The sequence below is a fragment of the Phalacrocorax carbo genome, chromosome 1 (genome assembly GCF_963921805.1).
Source record: "Phalacrocorax carbo chromosome 1, bPhaCar2.1, whole genome shotgun sequence".
NCBI lineage: Eukaryota > Metazoa > Chordata > Aves > Suliformes > Phalacrocoracidae > Phalacrocorax > Phalacrocorax carbo.
Window position 1 is genome coordinate 39,309,264 of NC_087513.1, and position 24,246 is coordinate 39,333,509.

General features: G+C 41.2%; 1 protein-coding gene across 1 annotated transcript; it reads right to left on the minus strand.

The window, feature by feature from the left end:
• Positions 1-20,084: 20,084 nt before the first annotated feature.
• On the minus strand, positions 20,085-23,611 carry IFNG (interferon gamma). The gene is made up of 4 exons (XM_009507710.2): positions 23,489-23,611; positions 21,462-21,530; positions 20,917-21,096; positions 20,085-20,210 (listed from the first exon to the last, which is right to left on the minus strand). The coding sequence occupies exons 1-4, from the start codon at positions 23,609-23,611 to the stop codon at positions 20,085-20,087; spliced, it is 498 nt and encodes a 165-aa protein (XP_009506005.1).
• Positions 23,612-24,246: the final 635 nt, after the last annotated feature.

Consider the following 24,246-nt stretch of genomic DNA (forward strand, 5'->3'; position numbering starts at 1 on the left):
TGTGTATATGAGCTGTCTCAAAAGGCATTTTTTTTTTACATTTAGGGGCTTTTAGAAATTTATATTTAGATATCTTCAGATATTTAGGAGACAGGAACACTGAGCAATCGGGTAAAGGAGGAGAAAATTGTAAACAAACAAGGAAGATGCCCAAAGACATGGCATTTTAGAAAATGTGACCCTTCGCATTTCTCATCCTTTTTGGCTGGCAAAGCCTGTTCCTGTGATCAGGTGGTAGCTGTGGTTAGTCTCACATTTATACCATGGATTTTTATGATTTCCTGAGGAGAATCTTTGAATTGATCAGTCTTACTCAGCTAGAAACACTGGCACCTGCCTTCGCACGGCATGCCTTTGTCTAGTGCATTCTGACCTCCTGCAGGCCTTATACACCTCAGTCTGTCGCATGTACCGTATGCTGGCTCAGCTAATCATATGTCAGGTCCTTATAACCATCATATTATTCATCTTTGGTTTTTGCTAAGGTCAGGCCTGCTGTCGTTCCTCAGCTCATTAAGGCTATGCCTTCCACAGTCAGTGGAAAAATGCTTCAAAAAAGATGGTAATCAGGTGAATTGGATTCCACCTGGAAAGGTGGAGATGTAATTGTCAAGAAATTCTATTTTCCACAGAAAGCAATGGGATGGATTACTGGTACATTACGAGTAACCAAAACAGGCTACTGGGGGTTTTTGAGGCGTTGGATTCCTGTACTTCACAACAATTTTATGCAGCTGCCGGCACCTTGTGGTTGCCTTTGGCTGGAGACTTCATGGTTGTTTATTCCAAAATCTCTCAGCCCCACGCTTGCTGGTACCATCCAGTCAGGTCAGATGTTCTGGCTGACCAAGAGTTTGAGGTGAAACCTTTCATGCCCCTTCCCTCTGCCATGAGCTTGGAAGTCATTTGAGGGGGCTCATATCCTGCACAAGAGTGCCCAGATTCCTTGGACTTTTCCTGTTGCACTTAGGCACCCAAATTCCTGCCTTTTGAAAGACGGGTGTGGAAAGGGAGGAACAGGTTGGTCCTCGAAAGCAGCTGCCCAGGTGTGTTTCGCAACATCTAGTACAAATTTGATTTGGGGGTAACCTAAGCTAAGTTTTTTCTCTAACATTTTTAATTGAGTTTGTTTGTTTGGGTTGTTTTTTTGGGGGGGGGATTGGTTTTGTTTACATTGCAAATTGAATTAATAAACTTTGCCTTCATAAATATTCTCATAATGAAATCTCAAAAAATTATTTACAGAGCTCCTGAAGGCCATTGCTGGAGAAGTAAGCAAACCAGCAATTTTCAAGGATAAATAATTGGGAATTTGTTTTTACACCTCACTCCCAGAGTTTTCCATCAGGACACCATGTGCTCAACCTGTATTTTCACCCCTCAGGCTGATTATAGCACTGAGGCTCAGCTTCACAAGCAGATGTGGCTTTTCTAACTCAAGGTCAGGCCTTCAAGGATCCTGCACAGTTTCTGAGATTTGAGAAACTCTGTGTACATATCTGGTCTGCCTCCCTCCCTTTTCTTGTTCTGTTTATATCAGCAAATTTTATTATTCAAATAGCCAAAGCCATCGTGCCAAAGCAGTAAGAGAAGCTCTCTGCCCCAAAGACTTTCTCTTAGCGTAATGCTGAGAAAAACTCATGAGGGTGGACACGACCAAAAAGGAAAGTAGGCACATATGAACAGCATGACCTGGAGCACTGAGAACTGCATAGGAATTATCTTTGTATACATATATGCAAGTGGGTTGTTATAGTGTTTGTGTCTCACAAAGGTGCACTTTGAGTTATATGAGCTGATTTCCCATTAAATTAGTCTTACAGAGTTGCTTCGTTGTAGTATGTTGAAGGTCCCAGGGGTCACCTGGCCAGGTGTGCTAATGGGTTTTGCTCACCATGGGCTTCCTACACCTGTGCGGATGCAGCCTGAGCACTCTGTGACACAAGGGAGGAAGGAGTAAGAAGAGGATAAGGGATTGATGAGCTAGAAGAGGAAGAAACGATCAGGCAGGAGGAGGTGGACAATAGTCATGGAGTGACTACTGACCAACCTGTAATAAAACACTCGCTTTACCCTGGGGGTTGGGAACAGTGCATGTCTGGAGATAGGTCAGAGGCAAAAGATAATGAAAGACGCTAGTCTGAGGAACATATGGAATGATACTGAGCACTTGGCATATATGAAGAGAGACCAGTTTAGACATAGAAGACAATGTGAGGAGAAAGAGGCAGCACAAAAAAACCATGAGCGGCCAATGTGTAATTAAGGCTGAAAGAGGGGATCTATGAAAGAAGAGTCATGACAACTTAACAGTGCTGCTGGTCCACTGCACAACCATAGTGCTGGCAGAGGAGCATTTCCACAGCTGAGCAATGTGAACTCCAACTTCAGTGACCACCTGGATTGCCTTTCCCAAAAAGCAAAGAGGAGCTCTGTGTAAAATCTGCACTCAATTTTGGTGTCCAAGCCCAAAGTTAGAAAATATGTTTTGGTTTTGGGCCCAGCTCTAGAGCTCTGCTTGTTGTTTTTGGAGGAGGTTTGCGGGGAAGAGCACATCTTCGCCCTGCCGGAGGGGAAGGATTGCCCCTAGCTCAGCTTTTTGCAGTGCGTGGGGAATTGGCTGAGAGGCCGCACCCAAAGGGTGGTGGTAAACAGCTCCTTTTCCAAGTGGCAACCTGTCACAAGTGGAGTCCCCCAGGGATCGATATTGGGCCCAATGTTATTCAACACCTTCATAAGTGATCTGGGTAACGGGATCAAGTGTAGCCTGATGAAGTTTGCGGATGACACCAAACTGAGTGGAGAAGTAGACACTCCAGAAGGGAGAGCTGCTCTGCAGGAAGATCTGCATAGGCTGGAAGAGTGGGCCAACAAGAACCTTATGAAGTTCAACAAGGAGAAGTGTAAGGTCTTGCACCTGGGAAAACATAACCCAGGAGTGCAGCACAGACTGGGATCCACGTGGCTGGAGAGCAGCTCTGTGGAAAGGGACCTGGGGGTCCTGGTGGACAGGAAGCTCAACGTGAGTGAACAGCGTGCTGCTGCGGCCAAGAAGGCCAACAGGATGCTGGGTTGCATCAAAAAGGGCATCGCCATCAGAGAGAAAGAAGTCATCATCCCGCTCTACTCAGCACTTGTCAGACTACACCTGGAGTACTGTGTACAGTTCTGGTCCCCTCTATATAAGAAGGATGTGGACAGGCTGGAAGGGGTCCAGAGAAGGGCCACCAAGATGATCGAAGGACTGGGAAGCCTGCCATATGAGGATAGGATGGGAGAACTGGGTTTGTTCAGCCTTGAGAAAAGGAGGCTCAGAGGGGATCTCATCCCCATGTACCAGTACTTAAGGGGCAGCTACAAAGAAGATGGAGAATCCCTTTTCACAAGGAGTCACATGGAGAGGACAAGGGGGAATGGACACAAGTTGCTCTTGGGGAGATTCCGACTGGACACCAGGGAAATTTTTCACAATGAGGACAGTCGACCATTGGAATAATCTCCCCAGGGAAGTGGTTGACTCGGCCATGTTGGACACCTTCAAGAGTTGTCTGGACAGGGTGCCGGGCCATCTTGTCTAGACTGTGCTCTTCCTAGAAAGGTTGGACTAGATGATCCCTGAGGTCCCTTCCAACCTGTGATTCTGTGATTCTGTGTGACAGTAATATGCCCCACCAGCCCTCAGAGCAGCATGTTATAAGGTAACAAAACAAAAGTATAATTTTTCCCTGCCGTTTAACTTTTTCTACCATTTGTCTTTTTCCTTGTGGGAATCTCATCAGAATGCATGGCATTCTTTGGAGGTGTAGTATATATTTTTTCTGAAAGTCACAGGCTTAAAAACCTGTGGTAGCATCACACAGGTTTGTTTCCTGTCATTTATGGCCCTGCTGGTATGAACACTTATTTTTTTTCTAAAGCGCGTATCTTGTGGTCAGCTGCATCTGGTGCTAATACACAATTACGGTAAATTTACATTTTACCAGCTGAAATTTCCTGTAAGCCTTCTGTGGGCTAGCAATACAAAATGAAACTAAGCAAGCCCGTTCTAACAAATAAGAAATATTTTATTTCTTTGTTGTTGTTGTTGTTGTTGGTTTTTATAACAGTAACTGGACTGGCTGCTGTCCTACCAGAGCTTGTGCCAACCACGAAAAAAGCATATGGCAAATAATAATTTTTAAGATATTTACAGACATTTTCCTCTGTCAGAATAAACCTCGATGCTCTGCAGGGCCTTATGGGTGGGGAGGTTTCTAGTGATCAGTCAGCTCTGAAGGAGCTTGCAAAAGACCTGTTTTGCTCTGTGTATCAGTCTAAGCTGTGCATAAGAACAAGAACATCATGGTTTCATACTTATTATCTCACATTAATGTGTGCAGCTCCTAGAGGTATAGTTCCCAAAGCCAAAGGGGTTTGCTTTACATGACTTCAATAGAAGTGGGTGGTGCCATTAGATATAGGTAGTATAAGGTATTAATAAGTATTAGATAGTATATGTAGCTGAAACTATATTCTGTAGGACTTCAACAGTGACTGGACATTCCCTAACGTGATACATATAATGAATAATGCTGGTAAAAAAATTTACAATTTTTTATCTTTCCAAGGGAAAAAGGAAGGTGATCAGACCTAGTAGCATCCATATTAGTCAGTCATTCCTACATAAAATGCTTTCCTATGTCCCCATGTTAGCCATCCAGAAGAGTGGAGGATTCAGTTTGTTCAACCCTTTGCTCTCCATTGACTAGAGAAGCCAGAAAATGTGAGAAATCTTTTTTCTCAGCTGACAATCTTTCCTCAGGCTGATCTTTCATAATCAGGGAGATGAAGATAAGCACTCACTGTGCTGGTCCAGGATGGAGGCAAGGACTACTGAACCCTGCAGCCATGGGGTTAGCTGAGCACCCCACTTACCTGGAGGGCTGAATCAAAACAGCACCACCTCGATTCAGTTTGTGGCCGGGCTGGCTGATGAAAAGAGATTTGAGGACCCACCATTCAACCTCGTGTGGTGCTTTGTGCCACTCTTGGCCAAAGTGTGTGGTATGTGCCGATTCGATAACCACGTGCATGAGTTTTGCCTTGGCATTGCATAGGTGGGTGAAGAAGCAAGCTGTGTGGTGCCATACAGTTCTACATCGCTGCTGAGCAGCTTGCTTTTGCTTGGAGGAAATTGTTTCTGCAGTGCAAAGGTACCTGGGAACACTGCACGTTTTCTTTAAAGGGTGGTCCTAGGATAGCATGTCATGAAGGCACTAGGTACCTTTCAAACAGGCTGAAAGAAAGTGGGGAGCAAGCAAAACATTCAAACTACCTTTTTCTTAGGTGTATTTGCTGTTTTAAATATCTTTCCAACCTGACCTTTTGAAAACCATCTGTTTACACATCCCACACACAGCTAGATCAGCAGTGTGAGGCAGTGCTGGCCCCTGAGGCTAGAAATGCAGAGCTGAGTGGGGTATAACTGCCCCGCTTGCAACACACCAGCCATGCGTGCCCTTTGCCTGGCCTCCCCCACTGGGAGCCAGGGGCTGATCCAGGCCTGGGAGATGGCAGGGCTCCTGCACTCTCCTTGGGGCTAGTGTAGAGGCTGTGACTGCATGGGGCTGTAGTGTGACCTTAGTCATCTCCCAGAAGTTCCTGGCTGCTGTGTATGACACCTCAGTGTCCCATGGCCTGGGTTAGAACAGTCATCAAAGGGGTCTTGGCCATCAAGGGCAGTATATGCTGTGCACCTGTGCCAGGATGAGGGGGCTGTGGGACAGCCTAACAGCTGTCCTCCCCGGTGCATGGCACCATGAGCCTTTCTGCTCCAGATGACTTGGAGCGTACACCTTTTCATGGCCATTTTCTGCATCCTGATTGGACTGGAAACCATAGGAAAAAGAGCTTCACTACCTTGATCCTTAACAGGAATTTATGGCTGGTTGTTACTATAGTTGCATATTACAGAGAACAGATTCATAAAAGGATGTACCCAAAGGCATGGTGCTAATCAGTGCCTTGGTACTTTAGGCACCCAGATCTGGCTGTGCAGTTCCCACAGCATCTGCCCTTCTCATGCAGAAGACATGGGAGTGTAGGAGAGGGTGAAAGCTTCCCCGAGAAAGTGGATTTCTTCACTGCAGTGTCACAGAAACCATATGCATCAAACAGATGTTCCTGGTAGGAGCCTTCTATAGCTTAGCTGTATGACTAAAATCCCAAACACAAAGTCATTGTGTGGATATGCATGCACATATGGACATATATGAGCAGCCCAGACTCATCCCAGATTCTGCAAGTACAAGATTTTTGGATGCAATTTCAAAATTCCTGACTGTGCTTTGTTTCAGTAATAGTAATGGACTATAGCCATTTAAGGCTGTAAGCTGGCTTGGGTGAAGATAGAGCTGCCCTCAAGGTCTGCCAGAGCTGCAGGCACTTTGCTTTCCTTGTCACAAGATGCAACTTCTCAGTGTACAATCAACTTGAGCAGACTTTTATTTTGATTTGGGAGGAAGGAGGAAGCACCTCTGACAAAGTCACCGAGGAAGATACAGTAGGTGAGAGTACTTTCGGAAGGTCATAAAACACAGCAGGGGGACCTGGCCTCAGCAAGCGAAGCAGAAGATGCAACTCTATTAGAAACAAATGGGAGGGTGGTCTGTAAGCAGAGGTGGGAGCTGATAGCCATCCATTGACCTCCGAAGTTGGTGGAGACCACGGAACAGCATATAGGAAGAATTCAGTGGTCCCTTCTCTAGCATTTTGTAGAGATGTAAAAAGACTTAGTGAAGGCTGGCGCACATGAGTGATTTGCATTGCATTTTATCAACTACCAAAGGAACGAATGAATAGTTTCATACCACAGCAACAACTCCCACTAAATACGAGCCGGTATTTGGCATTAAATTGGAAAGTACACCTCTATAGTTTACATGTAGAGCTAAAATTTAGAAGAACATGATCCAAGACCTAGCAGGGTCCTTGTGCCACAGGATAAATGTGCAATATCAGACTGACCCTTAATTAACAAATATGAAGTCTGATTTCACCCATTTGAATTTCAATGGCTTTATCCTTCCCTTTTTAGCTTTCATTTTCACTCACCTCTGTTGATGGTTATCATTCATTCTTAGATTCTCTTTATCTGATATTTCTTTAGTCATACTTTTCATGTTGTTTCGTGCCATATCAGTTAAGTTCTTTGAGGACTGATAAGCCTGGCTTCAGATTTTCACGAAAAGACATCTGAAGAGATGATCCTATCCACATATAGAACCACTGGTTTGCTTTGAAAATGTCCACTTTTCCAAATGATAGATCTATCTTCTGATTCCTGTACTCCAACGGAGTAGCTGTTCCCAGTCTTTCCTGACTTCTCCCTGGCCAGACTCAGTATCCCAAACTCATCCAACAGTTAGCTGCCATTTTTTGTCTCAACACCTTGGATTTTGCAATACATCCTTTCCCTACCTGTAGTTTCATCTGTTTGTTTAAACCGAGGATCTTCCTCTTCACTTGCTCCAACTTGCTGTGGAGGTTTCTCAGGCTATGTGTGGACACCTGTTCTTGCTGTTTTGGTAGTTTATATCCTTCACTCTTATTTCTTAATAATCTCATTCACAAGTAGGCATTCAGCTTTATCTCTGTGTTGAGGAAAATTCACTCCACCCCTTCAATTTGTCCTTTTCTACACAAACTAAAGCCCCTGTGGTCTCTATGAATGACCAACACCAACTTCAGTTCATTAAGGTCAAATGGAGTCATACTTTTCTTCCTAAGTCACTTCTTTCTAAGTCCAGGCTAGCCACCTTTCCTCAAGCCTGTAAGTCAGGTATCTTCTTTAGGTCAGCTCTCTTTGAGATCCCAGTTGTCACTGAGTTTTGCAAGTTCTACAGACTCTACAAATGCATCGCTGCCGAACACAACACTACTTCTATCTACGCAGTTAAAAATTAACAGCCAGGTTTTTACTGTATCTTCATTTTCGTTCTTTTTCTGCTCCAGAACCCTTTTTCTGGCCTTGAGCATGCAGTCTTCTTGTTTGTGCTGGTTCAAGATGTTTCAATCTTAGTTTTCTCAGGGTGTCACATTAACCAGGTTGCCATCCCTAATGCATCCTTCACAGATATCCCTTTCTTCTTTGTGTCAAAATCTAAATGTATGCATTGTCATGGCTTTTTACCCTCCCTCTCATCTTCTGTGCATTGTAGAGATGTCTTCACACATTGAACTACATCATGGTTATACACCATTTCTAAGAAAGGATTGGGTTGTTTCAGAACCTGATGGTGTCCAGTTTCAGCAGTATGAGAAAGTAGACAGGAGTTTCCTCACTCAGCTACATGTCTGCTGGCTTGGTATGAATTATCAGCAAATACTTGTATTAATTCAGGGATAAAAGTCTTACAGGCCATATGTCTGCTTCAGATTGGTCTTCTAAACTCAGTCCTACCATGTTTCATTCAAAAGCTGCTCAGACAAATGTGCGTACACAAACTGGTGAGACCTACCAGGGTCCTACCAGACCTACCATTTTTCATATATTTTCTTGAATTTTTTGGTAGCAACTCCCTGGATAAAGGCTGCCCTTATTTGAGGTAGTTGTGCTTGTGACACGAACTTAGGATGGGCCTCTTGTTAGTGCCTTTGGCCCCACAGCCTCCTGTATGCACAAGACTCAGGAGCAGCCTGTGGTTTCACTATATTTTTTTTTTCTAGCAGAAAAACCCCTCTCACAACTGTAGCCTCTGCTATGGGGAAATTGGTTAGCCTCATATGGCACACCCTGATCATGTTTCCCAACAGCGTAAAGCTGAGGTAGAATACCAAAAGATTTAACAACTTCTACCTGGAAAGTCCTGTGTCTGAAAGTGGAGAACATGAGGTCAGACCGTTTGCCTCAGGAATTCAAAAAGTCCTACAACAAATTGAAATTTTCTAGCCAACAGAAATAAACAATTCAGTAAATCCATGGTATTTTCTAGAACTTTTTCATTAAGAAGGGAGTGGAGAAATGAAAGCAAACCTCCCAGAGTTCCTGCTGTACATATGAATTTTTCTTGTAAACCATCTCACCAGCTTTATTACCTTCACTTTGAAATATCTATTTTGCTATGTATCTCAAGAGGAATATTAATGTAATATTAAATATCTAACACTACAGTATAAGCAGCTTGGAATGAAAGATAGTAAGAAAAAAGTTCGTTTTTATTTTCATCCTTCCCAAAAGTTATAACAATGAAACATTGTGACCCCAGGCTCCAGCTGGGAAACTCCAAATTCCATCTTAAACAAAAGTAAATGAGTGTTGCCAGGTAAGCTCTGGCACAAATTTTAGCTTTTATAAAATGTAGATTAACAAATCCTAAAATTCTACAAGAGTAATGCAGCTATTCCTACAGCTTCTGCAGTCCAGTTTGTCATCTCTTTGGAATCCCGTTTGCTCAGCAAATAGCTTTACTATAAGACAGTAACCCCAATGCTGCAGTGGTAACTGCTCAAGAACATGAAAAAGTAATTTAGAGCTGAAGTCATACATGTAATTATCACTTCAACTTAACAGCAAATGAGTAAACCAGCCTAGAAAGTACAGACATTTAAATTACAGACATAAATTGCTTTATTAGTCTAAGATACTGAACATGGGGAAATCAATGTGCGTATGTTTCTACTTGCTGAAAAATGTTATCTTCCTTGGGAAAAAGGTAGGAGCAGGAGAGAAAGGCTTGAGGAGCTGGATGGAAACATTCAATGAATTCAGCCTCTCCTGAAGAGGCATGCACCAAATGTGGATGCTGTAATGCTCCACACACTCATGCACACACCCCATCCTTTGCAGCAACCCCTGAAGCTGGGTTGATTTACCCCTCAGCTGTGGAAATGATGATTCACCTGCAGCAATAAAGGAGATCACGGCAACCAGCCTGCATCAGGATGTGACCCCAGAGCTTTAGGCTGCCTTCCTCTGTCCCCCAGGCTGGGGACCACAGACTTGTTCCCTCACAGGTACTCATCCCTGTGTGAGCTCACTCAAGACATGCTCCTCTCTTCAATTGCAGCTGTCAAGTGAACACTCACTATCGCTTTGTACCTAAACAAGTTTATCACCAGCCACATTTTCCTTCTCATTCTTCAGCTGAGAGAACCCATTTCCATGACGTTCGTTTGCTCTGCCTTTCTGAATCTGCAATACAGATGTGTCTGAGCAATTTTTAATTACCATGGGTGATAACCTTTTTAATGCATATTTTTAAAATATTATTTTTAATGAGTATGAACAATTAATTATTTTCTTGTAAAACATTATCAATCAATAGGTAATACAGTCTCTCTCTATGCCCTTGTAGTTATAACCACCCTTGACTTGACATTAGCCACTCCTTCTCACTGTTTTCTTTACTATCTTGGAAAAGTAACCACAACCTGTTCTTTGTTGCCCATATATTTTTATTACTTTATTGTCACTTTGCTTTTATGAGTCAGCCAGACAGCTTTTTCAATAGCCCTGTGACTAATTTAGTGCCTTTTTTTCTACAGACAGCTACACCAAAGAGCTCCTAAATAAGATCATTTAAGTGCTACTTTAATAAGTTGCGTTTTAACTCTTTGCTCCTTCGTTGCAAACTGTACTCACTGCTTCTCTCTGACCACAGCTGAGTAAGATCACAGTGGGATTAATTCCTCTTCTTAATAAAAGTTGGTTCACCTCAACATTGTTACAGTTGGCTAGACCATCTCTGCTTGCAAGCGGTCCAGCAAGAGCAGGTATGTATGCTATGTATTAGAGATATGCAGGAATCCATGGCTCCTTTGAGCAATACCTCGCTGTGAGCTATGGTAGCAGTTACTCTCCATTTCACAAGGTCTATGGTTTGGTTTTCTGTTGTTTTAGCTACCTCTGCAAGCTGAAGGCAGGCAGGGGTTGGAGCTGAGCTGCATGCAATGTTTCTGGCAGGTCCACACAGCTCAGTAATTCTTAAAATCATGTGTCTGGTGAAAAGAAAATTTGGCTTACCTCTGGCACTTTGAGACGTATGTGGTGATAAAAAACCACTATCAGATGGTGATACTGCATTGGACCTTTTCTTCTGAATTTCTTTCCAGACCTTCCTCTCACCACAGCCTTCTCAAACGCACGAGAGCTAGCATTTCCTTTTCAACTATTTTATTTAATAGTTAAACTCAAGTGTGTAGTCAAGGTGCTAAGTATAAATGAATTAATTCTGCTCCAGAAAAGTGGTTTTTTGGGCAAGTTGCTTGAATGTCGGCATCTCTCCGTAAGATAAAATGTTGTGTGCCTGTACTTTGGGGTGGCGAAGCAGGACTATAGCAAAAGGAAATTCATCTTTCTCTTGGGCTAACCCTCAGTCAGACATTTTTAAACTCCATGCCATCTATCCCCAGTCAGTCCTCCTTGGAGGTGAAAAACAGTAACAGCGCTCATGCTGATATGTCAGAATAACAAAAGCTACTTTGATGCTGATTTTGTTACACGTGTCTTTGCATATTCCTGTGGCTGAGGAGGTATTGTACAGGAGGAGTCCTCTAACTCAAATAGAGACAAACTGAGAATAATTACCAGGAAGAAAATAATAGTAAAAAGGAGCAAAACCCACAGACTTTCCTGTGAAGATAAAACCAGTTAGCTACAGGTAAGAAATAGCCAAACAAGAAGTAAAACTCCCACACTTAATTGTTAGACTCATTATTTCTTATGTGGGTGAGGAAGAATCTCTCCAATTAATGGATACCATAAAAGATGAAAGGGACAGAGCCTAACAGTATTGGCTCAACTGAATTAGCTAGCAATATTTGATAGGATCTCACAAGGTGCTACTAAGTTTCCTAAACCTAGTATGTAAATGAGTGTGACAAAAAAGAATAAAGAGCAGAGAGAAGATGAAGATGGTTATAATGAAGTCAAATAAGTGTTTTTAGAAACTGCTAAAGTGCATAGCTGAATGATGTGCAGTCTTCTTAAGATATGGAGGCTGAGGATGGAGAAATGGTGGTTTGGGCTTTTCTGAAAATAAACATGCCTATATTAATACAAACACCCATACATTAATCTGACAGAGATTTCCTTCGTGCTCAGCCAGCATTATCTGGGTCACATCTCATGGGACCTGTAAGAAAATATGAGTTTTGACCCTACCTGGATTCAGGAAGGCTGTGCTCTGGAAAAGGCCAAGCAGGGTAACAAATCAGAGAACTTTCCTGGGAGCGGGAGAAAAAGAGAGACAGGTAACCAGAGAGAAAAATGTCTAGTTATAAAAAAGTCATAAGAAAGCAGTGGAAATTTGAAACAGAAACGAGGACTGAGGAAGAGGGTTAAAACCAGTCCAATACATTTTCCTATCTGAGCCACTAAGCAGATGCTCAGCTGTAGCTCATTCACTCTGAATACGAGGCCAGAGAAGGTACTGGGGAGCACAGGCACCAGCAGGAGCAGAGTTTTCCATTTGGGAAGAGGGGGAGGGCAGATGTATTTCATATTTTGTCCCACCCGGAGGCAAGTGCTGACTCAGATGGAGATCCTGGCTTGATATTTCCCAAGACCCCTGGCCATCACTACATTGAGCTTTCATAAATGCCCCACAGAGAAAAGCACACAAGCACCCTGCCCTGGAAATGGTAGATCATGCTGACAAATAACTCAAAAAGAAGTCTATGGATTATTAAAAACATCTTCCTAAAGATTATTTTTCTGTATTGTCAGCCATTTTCTCACACAGTTTCAGAAAGTTTATTAGAAATGCCCCTTTGGAGCAGAAAATGGCCTAGCAAAATTGAAAATATGTTAATTGATGTTGTACATGGTCTAACAAAATAAAAAATATGTGAAATTAGTGCTATATAGATAAAAAGAGTACCTAGAGCTATTAAACAATTGTAGGAGGACAGACCTTCAGACCAGATCTATTCCTTGGCTCTAGTCGGAGTCTAGAGGTCAGACAGCCCTATCCACGTCCTCAGAGAGCACCTCTGGTTTGAGACACGGCTTTCAGTAGGTGGGTTGCACGGGTAGTCAGACATCATGTCTGTAAAAAGTGCAAATGAAATTATATTTGGGGTTGTAATTTTTTAAAAAAAAACTTTTTTTAAGGCATGTGAAATGTTTATTGGGAAGGAACTTTTATCACTGGATAGAAACTACTTAGCCAAAGTGACTTTTACTTTTCATCTGAGAGTCTGTTTTTCTCTGTGCAGGTTAAAAGATACTTATTTTGTCCATTTGTGTATAGCTGATTTTGGAGATACAGGCACAAATGCATGAGAATTTCTTTTTCCAATTGCTGTTCTTTCCCTACAGTGTGTTCATGTAACATTTATGTGGTTGGTCTATACGTAATTTTAGAATTCATAAGAACTCTCTGAAAATGAAAAGCTAGCTTACTAAGACGGGTGCAAGGTTTTAAAATGAATAATGTTTTCCATTTATATCCATATCACTAGCCACTTGTGATAAATACCATCTCAGAAGTATACCAAGTGATTTTTTGCAGTGCTCAAGAAGCAAATAATTTTTACAAAGTCTATGGAAAAAAAACAGTTGATAGATAGGCAACATGAACTTCATCAGCTGTGTAGCACGTATGGACTTTCATCACTGTATGTTTCGGGTAAGAAATCTCAACAATTTAGTGGTTCATATATTATTTTTCTTAAACTTCTCTGTTAATCTACAAACTAAAAGAACAAGCACATGGATGACATAAGGCGAGTGACAGCATTTTATATATTTTCTACAAACTGCTGAAAAGTACCATATACATTTTAAATTAATTGTCTTCTGGTATTTTATGTACTTTGAGAATTTTGTCATTTATCAATAAATTATGGCCCTTCCATAAATTCACAGCCATTTTATTCCAAACATTCTTCTACTGGGCTAAATGGAGGAAAGGACTTTAGCACATTTATTTGTAATCAAAGCCAAAACAGTTTAGCTTTACAGTGAGTAATGAAATCTTTCCAGCATTAGGTAAAAACTGTTCCCTGAGTGTCTGGAGTGGCCAAAAGAGAAGCATGATTCAGGAACCAGAACACTGCAAGTCTGGACCATCCAAATTAAATAGAGCCCATGGTGTGTAGTGGGTTTCTGATGACGTGAAGCAACCCACTTTCTTCATACTTCGCAATACTGTATACCAGGTGCAAATGTGAGGAATTTTAACACTATTTAGGGGAAATAAGAATATTCTCAGGAAGTAATGTTAATGCTCATGATTCTTTTTGATATAAAATCATGAAAGTGCAAGATCTATACTAAAGTATTAACCTCTTCTATACTCTTTCTTTTATTAGAGTCTTTTGTTTGGACCCACCACTCAAGGTTAAAAAAAAAGCCTTATATGGATATCTAGAATACAATTACCCAATTCAAATAACTTTTAAATTGAAAGGAATATTTCCATTGAATTCTGTGAATTTTTAAATCAATCAACTTGTAACAGAAACCTCAAGAGGCACCAGCTGCACAAGGAATTCTGTACTTCAAGTGAACAGCATCCAACTGGCTTTTCACTACAGATAGTAAAGAACTGCTCATGGTCATTGCAGTAAATTGGGTAAGACTGAGTTCTTTAGCATTTGTTTAGCCTGGTAGCCAAATTTTCAATTCAGGTTAGTATTTTAAACATTATTTGCACCACTCAATGGTTCCTTGAAATAGCGTAGTCATGTAAATACAGCTCAAGTGGGGAGGAAATATTTTATAAAATCCCAAAAATCAAATTTTTATTTATAGAAAAGCATTATTTACATAGTGTTGCTGTTCAATGGTCCTTCTAAAGATGAAGCTAAAATGGGAAGTCTAACTTTGTTCTTATAAGAACATAAATCATTGATACCTACAGTCTTTGAAGATGCAACCAGAAACCTGTGGAGGAGGACACAGGACAATAATGCAGGGAGATGTGAAAGTGGACTGAGGACAGAGTTGTGCATGGCCTAGAGGAAGAGAAGCCAGTAAGCAACATCTGTTGTTTGACTTTCAGGACCCTAGAATAAGGGTGAGTGTGGGGGAATTTCCTTACCGCTGGTGACATTAACAGCCTGAGGATAACCTAAAATCATGAGTTGTGGAATGACTTTCCTTCAAAGTGTCATTGGCTTTGGGTGCATTGTATATGATGATACACTTTTCAAGAATACTTTTGTATGGAAATTATTATGGAAATAGATATATTTTATTGCATCTTGTTTACATACATCTTGTTGGCATAGATCCAGTCTGTGAAGAAGTACTGAGTGTCATTTACTCCTGTTAATAATATCATCCGGAAAACTTCCAGCTCCTTATGAGCATGATCCTATAAGCAGCACACTGGAAAGAGTAGTGAGACCAGCCATGAACACATGAAATCCTCAGCCATGTCTGAACAATATACCACTATATGTATCACTGACCAAAACCTGCATATTGTATCACATGTGCATGCTGTGTATCTCCACATACCCAGCAGATATATGACTTCAAAGGAGATCCAAAAATTCTGTACAGGACCTGATCCTGGGAAACACTACATGCATGCAAACGAAAGGTGTTGGAGTGGCAATAACTCACAGATCTGGGTTGATTTAGAGACCAGATTTTCCTGACTGGCTTGCTTTCTTTTTTGTAAGGTCAAGGTCGTCTTAGACCTGTGATGTGGGGTAAATCCCGCAAAGGACACATTTGCCTGTAAATTAGAAGTGAGCATGGAGTGGAGCAGGAGTTTCCTACCCACTTTGTGCAACAGGGAACTGAGCCCTCTTTGATTTTGATTTCCCTCTGGCATGATGTGACCACCATACAGCCACAGCTGGTTTTGCCATGGATCAAGGAATTACCCTGCTTACTTCTGCAGGTAAATTTTTTGCATAGATCTTCCTTGCTTCCCAGGAAGAGTTTTCTCACTGTGAGAGAGAACCTTGGAAAGAAAAGAGTAAAAGAGGAAGCTGGAAGATGGGTGGCCTTATTTTGCTACCTTGCATCAGGACCAGCTGCTACATAATGCACCTAGAAGTCATATTTGTTGCTGTTGCTAGACCATTATGCTGCTCCTCACCTACTTCAGCAGCCTACATACATCCCATGCAGTACAGAAGTTGCTGTTATCACTTCTCTGTCCCACATACGTTAGCAGAGAGGTGAGAGTTTTTGCATGAATAGCTATTTTGGGCTGAAAATCCCACACCAGTCTCCACACACCACCTCCAGACCTTTTTAGACTTCTTGATTATTCCTGCTTCCCACTGACCAAAATAATACCATGGTCACTCCTAGACTAGTGGAGGAAGATAACCACAAAGACAGATTTGAGCCGACAGCCTTCACCCAGAGGTCCTGCCAGGACTCAAGGGTGAAACAGCTGAACTACAGGGTGTGGGGGATCTAATTTGCTCTTGAGTCTGCTCCTATACCAGGGGTGCACAAGGCTATCAATTTTCTAAAAGGCCTCATGGAATTCTCAGAAAACTGCAAACCAGTAAAGCTGACATCCCTACCACACAATACCAAGGCAGAGTGGGCCCATAGATAATTGTGGTGCACAAGAGAACAGTAACTATGACATTTGTGACAGAATATACCACTCTTCTTGGTTATACTAGAGTTTACCTAAGAGAGAGTGAATTTACAGACAAGGAGGAGCCACAATAACATCATGTTCTTCAATCTTCAAAAGAATCTCAGCTGAGTCTCACCGTAAAGCTACCAAAGAAGTTAAGCTATTCAGTTTTAAGAAAGTCCTCACGTAACTATGCAACTGGTTAAAAGATAAGAAGTAAGGGGTAGGAATCAGTGAATGGTTTTTACAGTAAAGTGGGTTCAGTCATGAGAAGGCTTGCCTGGGGCCTGTGTCATTTAATGTAGCCATCAGCAATTTGGCATCAGGATGGCCTGTGTAATAATTAAGTTTGCTGGTGTACTAAGTTATTCAGGATACCCGAGAGGAAGTCTGGCTGCAAAGAACTATTAAAAGACTTCAAAATACCAGGTGACAAGGCAATAAAATGGCAGATTAAAACCAGTGCTGACAACATGCAAGAGCAGATAGTAAGGGCGGAATCAATATGCTGCAGAAGTGATGCATAAACTGCAGCAACTTTCTGAGACAATGCTGTCTTTTCTTTTGATTTTTCCCCTTTCTAATTTTAACTACTAGGTAGTGGATAGTATCTTTTCACTCCTGTGCTTGCACTTCTATTAACTCTCTCAGGTTGCTGAGAAAAAGAGTTGGAAAAATTAGTGCTGACCTTCAAATGTGGTCTTGTGGAGGCTGATTTTTATGATGTTCTTCTTTAACACCATTATCGTATTAACAGAGCAAAGTGAGTTTATAAGCAGTTTATCTTAAGCACCCTGTAGAAATGGGTCTCACAGACTTACACTGAGTAGGGAAAACTCAAGGGGAAGCCAATATGAGAAACAAATTATTTGGTTTTCTTTGAGTGGATAGGTAACTATGGCAGCTCTGGTGGATCTCTGCAATGTCTGGTGTCAGATTTAACATGAAAGGTATAAAGATGCTTTTAAAAAAATCCAGTTGGAAATAAGGATACGTTAAAATAAGACAAAAAATCCCAACCAAACAAACAAAAACCCCCAAACTACTGAAATCAGAGCGCACAAACACACTTTACCAGCAGCACCAGCCGCTACTGTATCTCCCAGTTGCTCGTTCTGTCCCTACGTTTCTGCCTTTGCTACCCAGCACTAAGATGAGAAGAACCTGGGAAATTATGTGACTGAGCAATAACCTCCTCCAAAACCCTTGCTGTTTTGAGCCAGATTTAATGGGCAGAAATGCATGGGACAGCCCAGCACAGAAAATGGCACAGGCTTGGGTATATGCAGCTAAGGCAGGATGGATGGGTAAATGTTATTCCAGCTGGATGTATGGCAATGGCCTTAATTGTTTTTCTATGGACCACTTTGGCAAAGTGTGGAAGGACTGTAGACTTTTCAGTTCATAGTCTAATAAAGTAGCTCCTAAACAGTCCTGGCTAGAAATTAAAAGAATAGAGTATTAATTTAATCAGGAGTAGTGGGGACACTCCCTGATTCACTGCCAATGGCTAATGAAACTTTAACCTTTCCTGTTAGGTTTTTCATTTTTCCTTCTCTCTTCTCTTCCCTTCCCTTCTCTTCCCTTCTCTTCCCTTCTTTCTCTCCTCTCCTCTCCTCTTTCTCGTCTCTTTCTCTTCTCCTTTTCTCTTTCTTCTTTTTCTTTTCTCTTTTTTTTTTTTCATTAGAAGTTGCTACAGTTGGCTTTGCTTCCCTGGAGGGCAGCTAGTCTCTTTTAAGTAATACCTCATCAAAGAGCATGTTCACAGACAGACACATTACCCATATTAAATGCACACTGAGGCTTCTCATGCTTAGTCCTGGAATGGGAGAAATCCCACGGTGTTATTTCACTTGCATCTCACATGCATACGCATGTCTGTGATGAGTACAAACAAGAACAGCTGTTTCCTTCAAAATCAGTTCAAGTCTCCAGGATTACTGAGTCACTTTGTTATGACTCTAAAATGAGGATATGAATGAAGGTATCTTACATCAGGAGAGACAGATGGGCCCGTGGAAGTAGGAAGGGCTGCAACAATTACAACTAAAATTGTTGGGCTTATTACAACTAAACTTTGGACTCGGTGAGGTGCCATTTCTGGAATTTGCTGATTCAGGCAAACTTCGGAGGGAAGTTGGAGGTTCTGTGTTGGCAGGAATTGCAAGTAGAACCTGTGACATTCCCAATCATCCCAACCAGTGCCCCCAGATAATTTTCTTGGTAAACCCCTGAGGACCTGAGAATTTGGAAGCCCCACCAACTCCCCTCCCCATTCCCAAGCCCAAACGCAAGCTGCTGAGACTGGCCAAAGCCTGAGCAGCCCCTGGCCTTCAGCTTGTACCACTCTCACAGAGCCCAGCAGATGGGCTGACCTTGATCTAGGCTCCATAACCTTGACTTGCAGAGAAATTCAAATGTGTCTCTTTTTTTAAGTCAGAGTAACAACAAATTTAGAGGATCAATGCCACCTTACAAGCAAAATTATGTTTCCTCATCCAGATACAAGCAGAACTTGAAGAGCTTGGGAATTTTAGACCCTTCTGCCAGATCTCTTCAAAAACATTATCCATTCCCAAATCTTGGACAGGCAGAAGAAAATAAAATATGGTTTTATATATCTGGGCAGGGCCATCTTTTGTGACAACATAAAGCAAGATTAGCATTCTACTTTTCACGGACGTTCTGGTAAATAAATATGCAAGTACACTTTAAGAACTTATTTTTTTTATTTAATATCCAAATTTCCAAAAGTTTCCATTGAGAAATCCAAAGTTTTAAATAATATTCGTGTACAAAAATATAGTCCTTGACAAAAAAACTTCCATACTACTATCTCCAAATAAATAAGATTACGTCAGACACATTTAAATGATTCAGTAAAAAAAATACAGAGCTTCTCAAAATCAGTGAGTTGAAGTTAAGTCAGTGCAATAGAGTTAGTCACATTTACTGGAGTTGCTAAGTAGCCTGGCCTCCTGGTAACTTCAGTGCATAACAATAATTACCAGCAATTAATCATCAATCCCCTAGTTAGGAAAAGTGCTTCAGTATTTGCTTATCTTTAAGCATGTCTATTTGCTTGATTTGGATTTAGATATGCTTAGAAGTAAGCAGATATGAATATGTTTTCCTGAGTACAGAAACTTCCCCATATGGGTTCTTGCATCTCCATGACAAATAGATGAATGATGAGACTAATCTTATAGCAGCCCTCTCTCAAGACAGCACCAGATGGAAAGCTGGGTATCATATCATGTCATTTCAGGCTCTCCATATGGAAACTGGGTAAACATTGCCTTGTTTTGTATTTTCAGGTCAACAAACATATAACAGAAAGACAGGATTTTAAGACAAAGTAATTTCTTATATAGTAGTAGGAGGTATAAATACTTTGATTTGTGTTCGTTTATAAATTAATATATAAAATACTTAAATATTAATAAATAAACATATAAAAACTCAATAAAAAGATTGAAATAAAAAATGTGCATCATAACAAAATTTGCACAATAACTCAGTACGAAAGGTCATATGATGTCATTAGCATTTGCACCTCCTCTGAGGCTGGCTCCTTTTCCTTTTGAAAGAAGGTGAAGTCTCCACCAGTTTCTGTAAGACTCCAAACAGCTCATTCACAGCTTTGCGCTGAATTGTAAAATCACTCATCTGTAAAACACAAATGGAATGAGGGTCATGCCAAGAGCTATAATTATTTACTGATCACGTCATGCAGGCTACACTGCTACCAGAGTAAACCAGACGGACATCTGCAGTTTCCAATAACTCTACTACCTAATTCCTACAACAAAGAGCTACTTTGTCACAGAATTTTGTTTTCCAGTTTCTGTGCTACTTAGCAGCATGCCACAGACCAGCGAAGTTCTGTGAAATTGAGCTTCTTTGTAGTTATTGTGATGATATATGAGTTACCCACAAGCAGCTAACTCCAGCTGGGTATTGGCTGCAGATCTCTGCAGAGCTCAATGGTTTATGCCATTGACACTCGCTTGATAAGCCAAGTGCCTCCAAAGCCCGTGGAGGCATGCTGTAGCCAGGCACAACCCTCCCACCTGATTTCTAAACCACAACGGCCATGTCAGTGGCAGCTCTGGTGGGCAGACGACACGGCAGGGCTGCTGGCACCTCTGCGCCAGACTCTGGCAAGACTCGGGGAGAGCAGCCCCCGCGCTGACACCCCACACCACAGACCTGCAGCAGCCCCTGCAGCTGGAAACATGAGGTTTTCCAGTGTGAACTGAGCCAGATGGCGGTTACCAGATGGGTTACTGAAGCATTATTAGCTTGAGTCACACTCAAATCTCAACTGGAAAATATAGTGTCATGAGCCTTGGAGGCAGAGGAAGAGCCTTACCTGAAGCTTTGTCAGGTCAATGAGGACTTTCATCTTATTTAAGCCATCAGGAAGGCTGCTTTTCAGAGTATGGAGCTCCTCAAATATGTGCCTGACGTGCTTCTTTGACGTGTCAGTTTTTTCAAGCATTTCCAAGTACATGGAAACAATCTGGCTCAGGATGATCCTTTTTTCATTTCTCTGTTGAAAAATACAGTCAGAAAGAAAGGTCTGTGAGTGCCCATCAGCAGGAAAGTGAACAAAGCTAAAACACAGCATGCTGGAGTTCTCACTGCCACTTGAAATGGGATGATAAAGACAATCATCTCCTGCAACTCATCTCCTGGGCGTGGCTGTATCTCAGGATCAGTTCGTGGTGTAGTACAAAGCACCTCGATCCTTACAGGAAGCATTTTTATTGGGTTTTCTCATTTCCAAGCATCTGAACTGGTCTCTGCTCATGTTCATTCTACCCTGTCTGGTTATGCTGGCAGTGGGAGCTGCTTTGTACCAGAAGTGCCCCGCAAAGTGCCTGAGATGCTTTATCATATCTGGTTCTGACTCACCTCTGTCCAGTTTGTCAGTTTCCCCACAAAAATAGACCCGCCGTCAGCTACTTCTGAAAGACTTGCATTCTGCAACAAAGAACAAACATAGCTGTTATACAAACAATACTTATCACAAGGCAAATTTGTGTTCTCTGTTCAAGGAGCAGTAAAAACCAGAGACACATGATTTTTGTACCACTGGCCTATAGCTATTATAATGCTTTCACTTCTCTAAGCATCAGATCACACTGGATGACTGCCTAGTACCAGAAATGGCATTAGTTTGCTTTTCAATGTCTTCTCCGGCTATAACTCTTCCAAATATAGACATTTAGCACCATCTATTTTACTGAACTTTCCTTGCAAGTTTTGGTACTGATAGCTGAAAATTAAACCTTATAAGCATAGCAACTGGCTAGAAAATTGTCAGATTTGATCTTGCATGTCTTCTGCTAAGTGGAAGACCACCACTGTGTAGTCTGTGGCCTTGAATTTATCCAGCCTTAATAAAATCTCATATGGAACAAGAACTAATTAACTTTTCTAAAAACCTACAGTTTGTAGAACTGGAGAAAAGCCCAGTAGCCCACAGTCAGGCATGGGGATATACAGGGTTAGTGGGCTACTGAGAGGCTCACAAGGATGGAGTTTAACCATCAGATGTTAGCCACACACTGTGGCAGATTCTAGGAAACAAAGAGCAATTCAATTCTCCTACCAAGGAAAGGTAAACTGAATCATTTCCTCTTCTGTGTGTGTCTTTTTTTTTCTTTTTGTATACAACAGTCACTATTTCCTTTTTTGTCTGCTCAGTAATTTAAATACAGTGAGTGCAAAGGGAAAACTTGCAGGCTGACAGAAACCTTGTAGGCTGATTGGCTCCCTGTGCTGAACACATTGCCAAACCTTGTTTTGCTGTTCTTCTGAAATGTGGGGAGCACCTGCTGTGGACTGGAGTTTTTAACGTCAGTGCAAGAAGCTCACCATGGCTCAGGTTCTCTCTGACAGAGTTATATATATCCTAGTGAGAATCTCTCTGATCTATGCTAATGACAAATTTAAGATATAATGCCAATTTTACAGCCAGTTTCCTATCGATCTGCAAACTCACACTAGGTTTCTTTGTGTGATACTTCAGGGTGATTCTTTGACTACTAAATTTCAACTTTCAAACGCACAAAATTCTGAAAAAATCAGAACCAAAAATAGGAGCAGATTATTGCAGTTGCTTTCATGCATTTAAGGAAAATACCAAAAAATATATTGAGAATAAAAGCTGTTAATTAGAAGTGACTGTACTGTAGATCTGTTAGCTCTATGACTAATCCCAGCTGAAGTCAACTCTGAACTACTCTAATGCCTCCTAGATGAAGATAGGTGAATTAACATTACAGTTATCAAGTTAGCGAAATTCTTCCTGAAAAGAACTAATATCATGCCCAATAACATTCCCATGCAGAATCATAGTCACAGATATGGAAGCAGAGTGGCTGGGAATGCAAAAGAATGAGCAGTAGGAACCTCCTTTGGGCAACACATTACTACTACTTATAAGTACCAGATGCATTTGTGAAAGCAAAAGTTCTTCTCCGTTTTGTTTATATTGCTAACTAATTCTAAATCCTCTATTAACATTACCAACCTAAAACTGAAAAAGTATCAGTAAATTGCATCTGAATAGAGATGAATCAAGATTCATTCATTCATCATAAACTGTATTAAGATTTCTTGTCATAAAACATAACATGTAATTAAAGGCTGAAGGGAGGTAGGAGAAGATTTTGTGAAAAGAAGAGTGCCCCTGAAACAAGTGCAAACTACTACATTAACTATGGCTATTGAAAAACTGAATCATGCTAGTGAGAGGTTAGCAACACCAAAGAAATTGTCCATATTCGTGTTTTAAAAAAGGTATAACCAAAAAATTTCTTCCATGGTTACCCTCTATTTGTACATGTTGAGTGTGTCAAGCAGTGCTCAGGTATGGACTATATCTAAAGCACAAGCAGAAGGAGGAGAGAAATGCAGGAGAAGACCATACTTACAAAATCAGCTTTCAGTTTGTCTATATCGCCTTCAAGTTCAGCAAGATTTAAGCTAGTTCCAAAACGTCCAAAATAAATCATGAGGACAGACAGAACAAACATGCTGTAGGTCTGGCAAGTCATTTTCTTGGTGATGGTTCAGTTAAAATGCTCAGATATGTTCTGGGAGATGTCAATTCTAAGAGCAGTGAGCTTCAACTTCTAATAGTTAAATCTTCTATTAGAAGAAAGTAGGCGAATGAACTTCATCTGTCTGTCAGTGGTATTTATACCTGGTCTTGAAATTTTTTATTCCGTCATCGCAGGCTGCATATATTTAGACAAGATAGTGTCAGATAAGAACCCTTCGTTTTTTGGCTAATCAAGGGAATCCCTCGAAAGCATCTTTCTTAAAGCATGGTCCTGGAAAAATTTTCAGTGGTTCATCAATGGGTAACATTTACGTGGCAGATTCTGAAGTTTCTTTTACACGTGGTTGGGAGAAACGGGGAAATTATGATACTGATCGAGGAGTATGCATTGTGGCTCAAGCATATTCTTACACACTATGTGAAAAAAAAGTCATATCATGTGGTTAGAGGGTCAGTATAACAGTCAACTCATTTCTGATATTCTTTTAAAGTAACCGCTGAGATTGCCATTGCATTCTTTAGAGTCACTTAGAGATGTAAGCATTCTCCCTTCTGCTGTCCTTTTGTGAAACATTATTTGCATTCTTTCCATGGTCTAAAGTTAATTTCTGCTGCTTTCTCATTCTT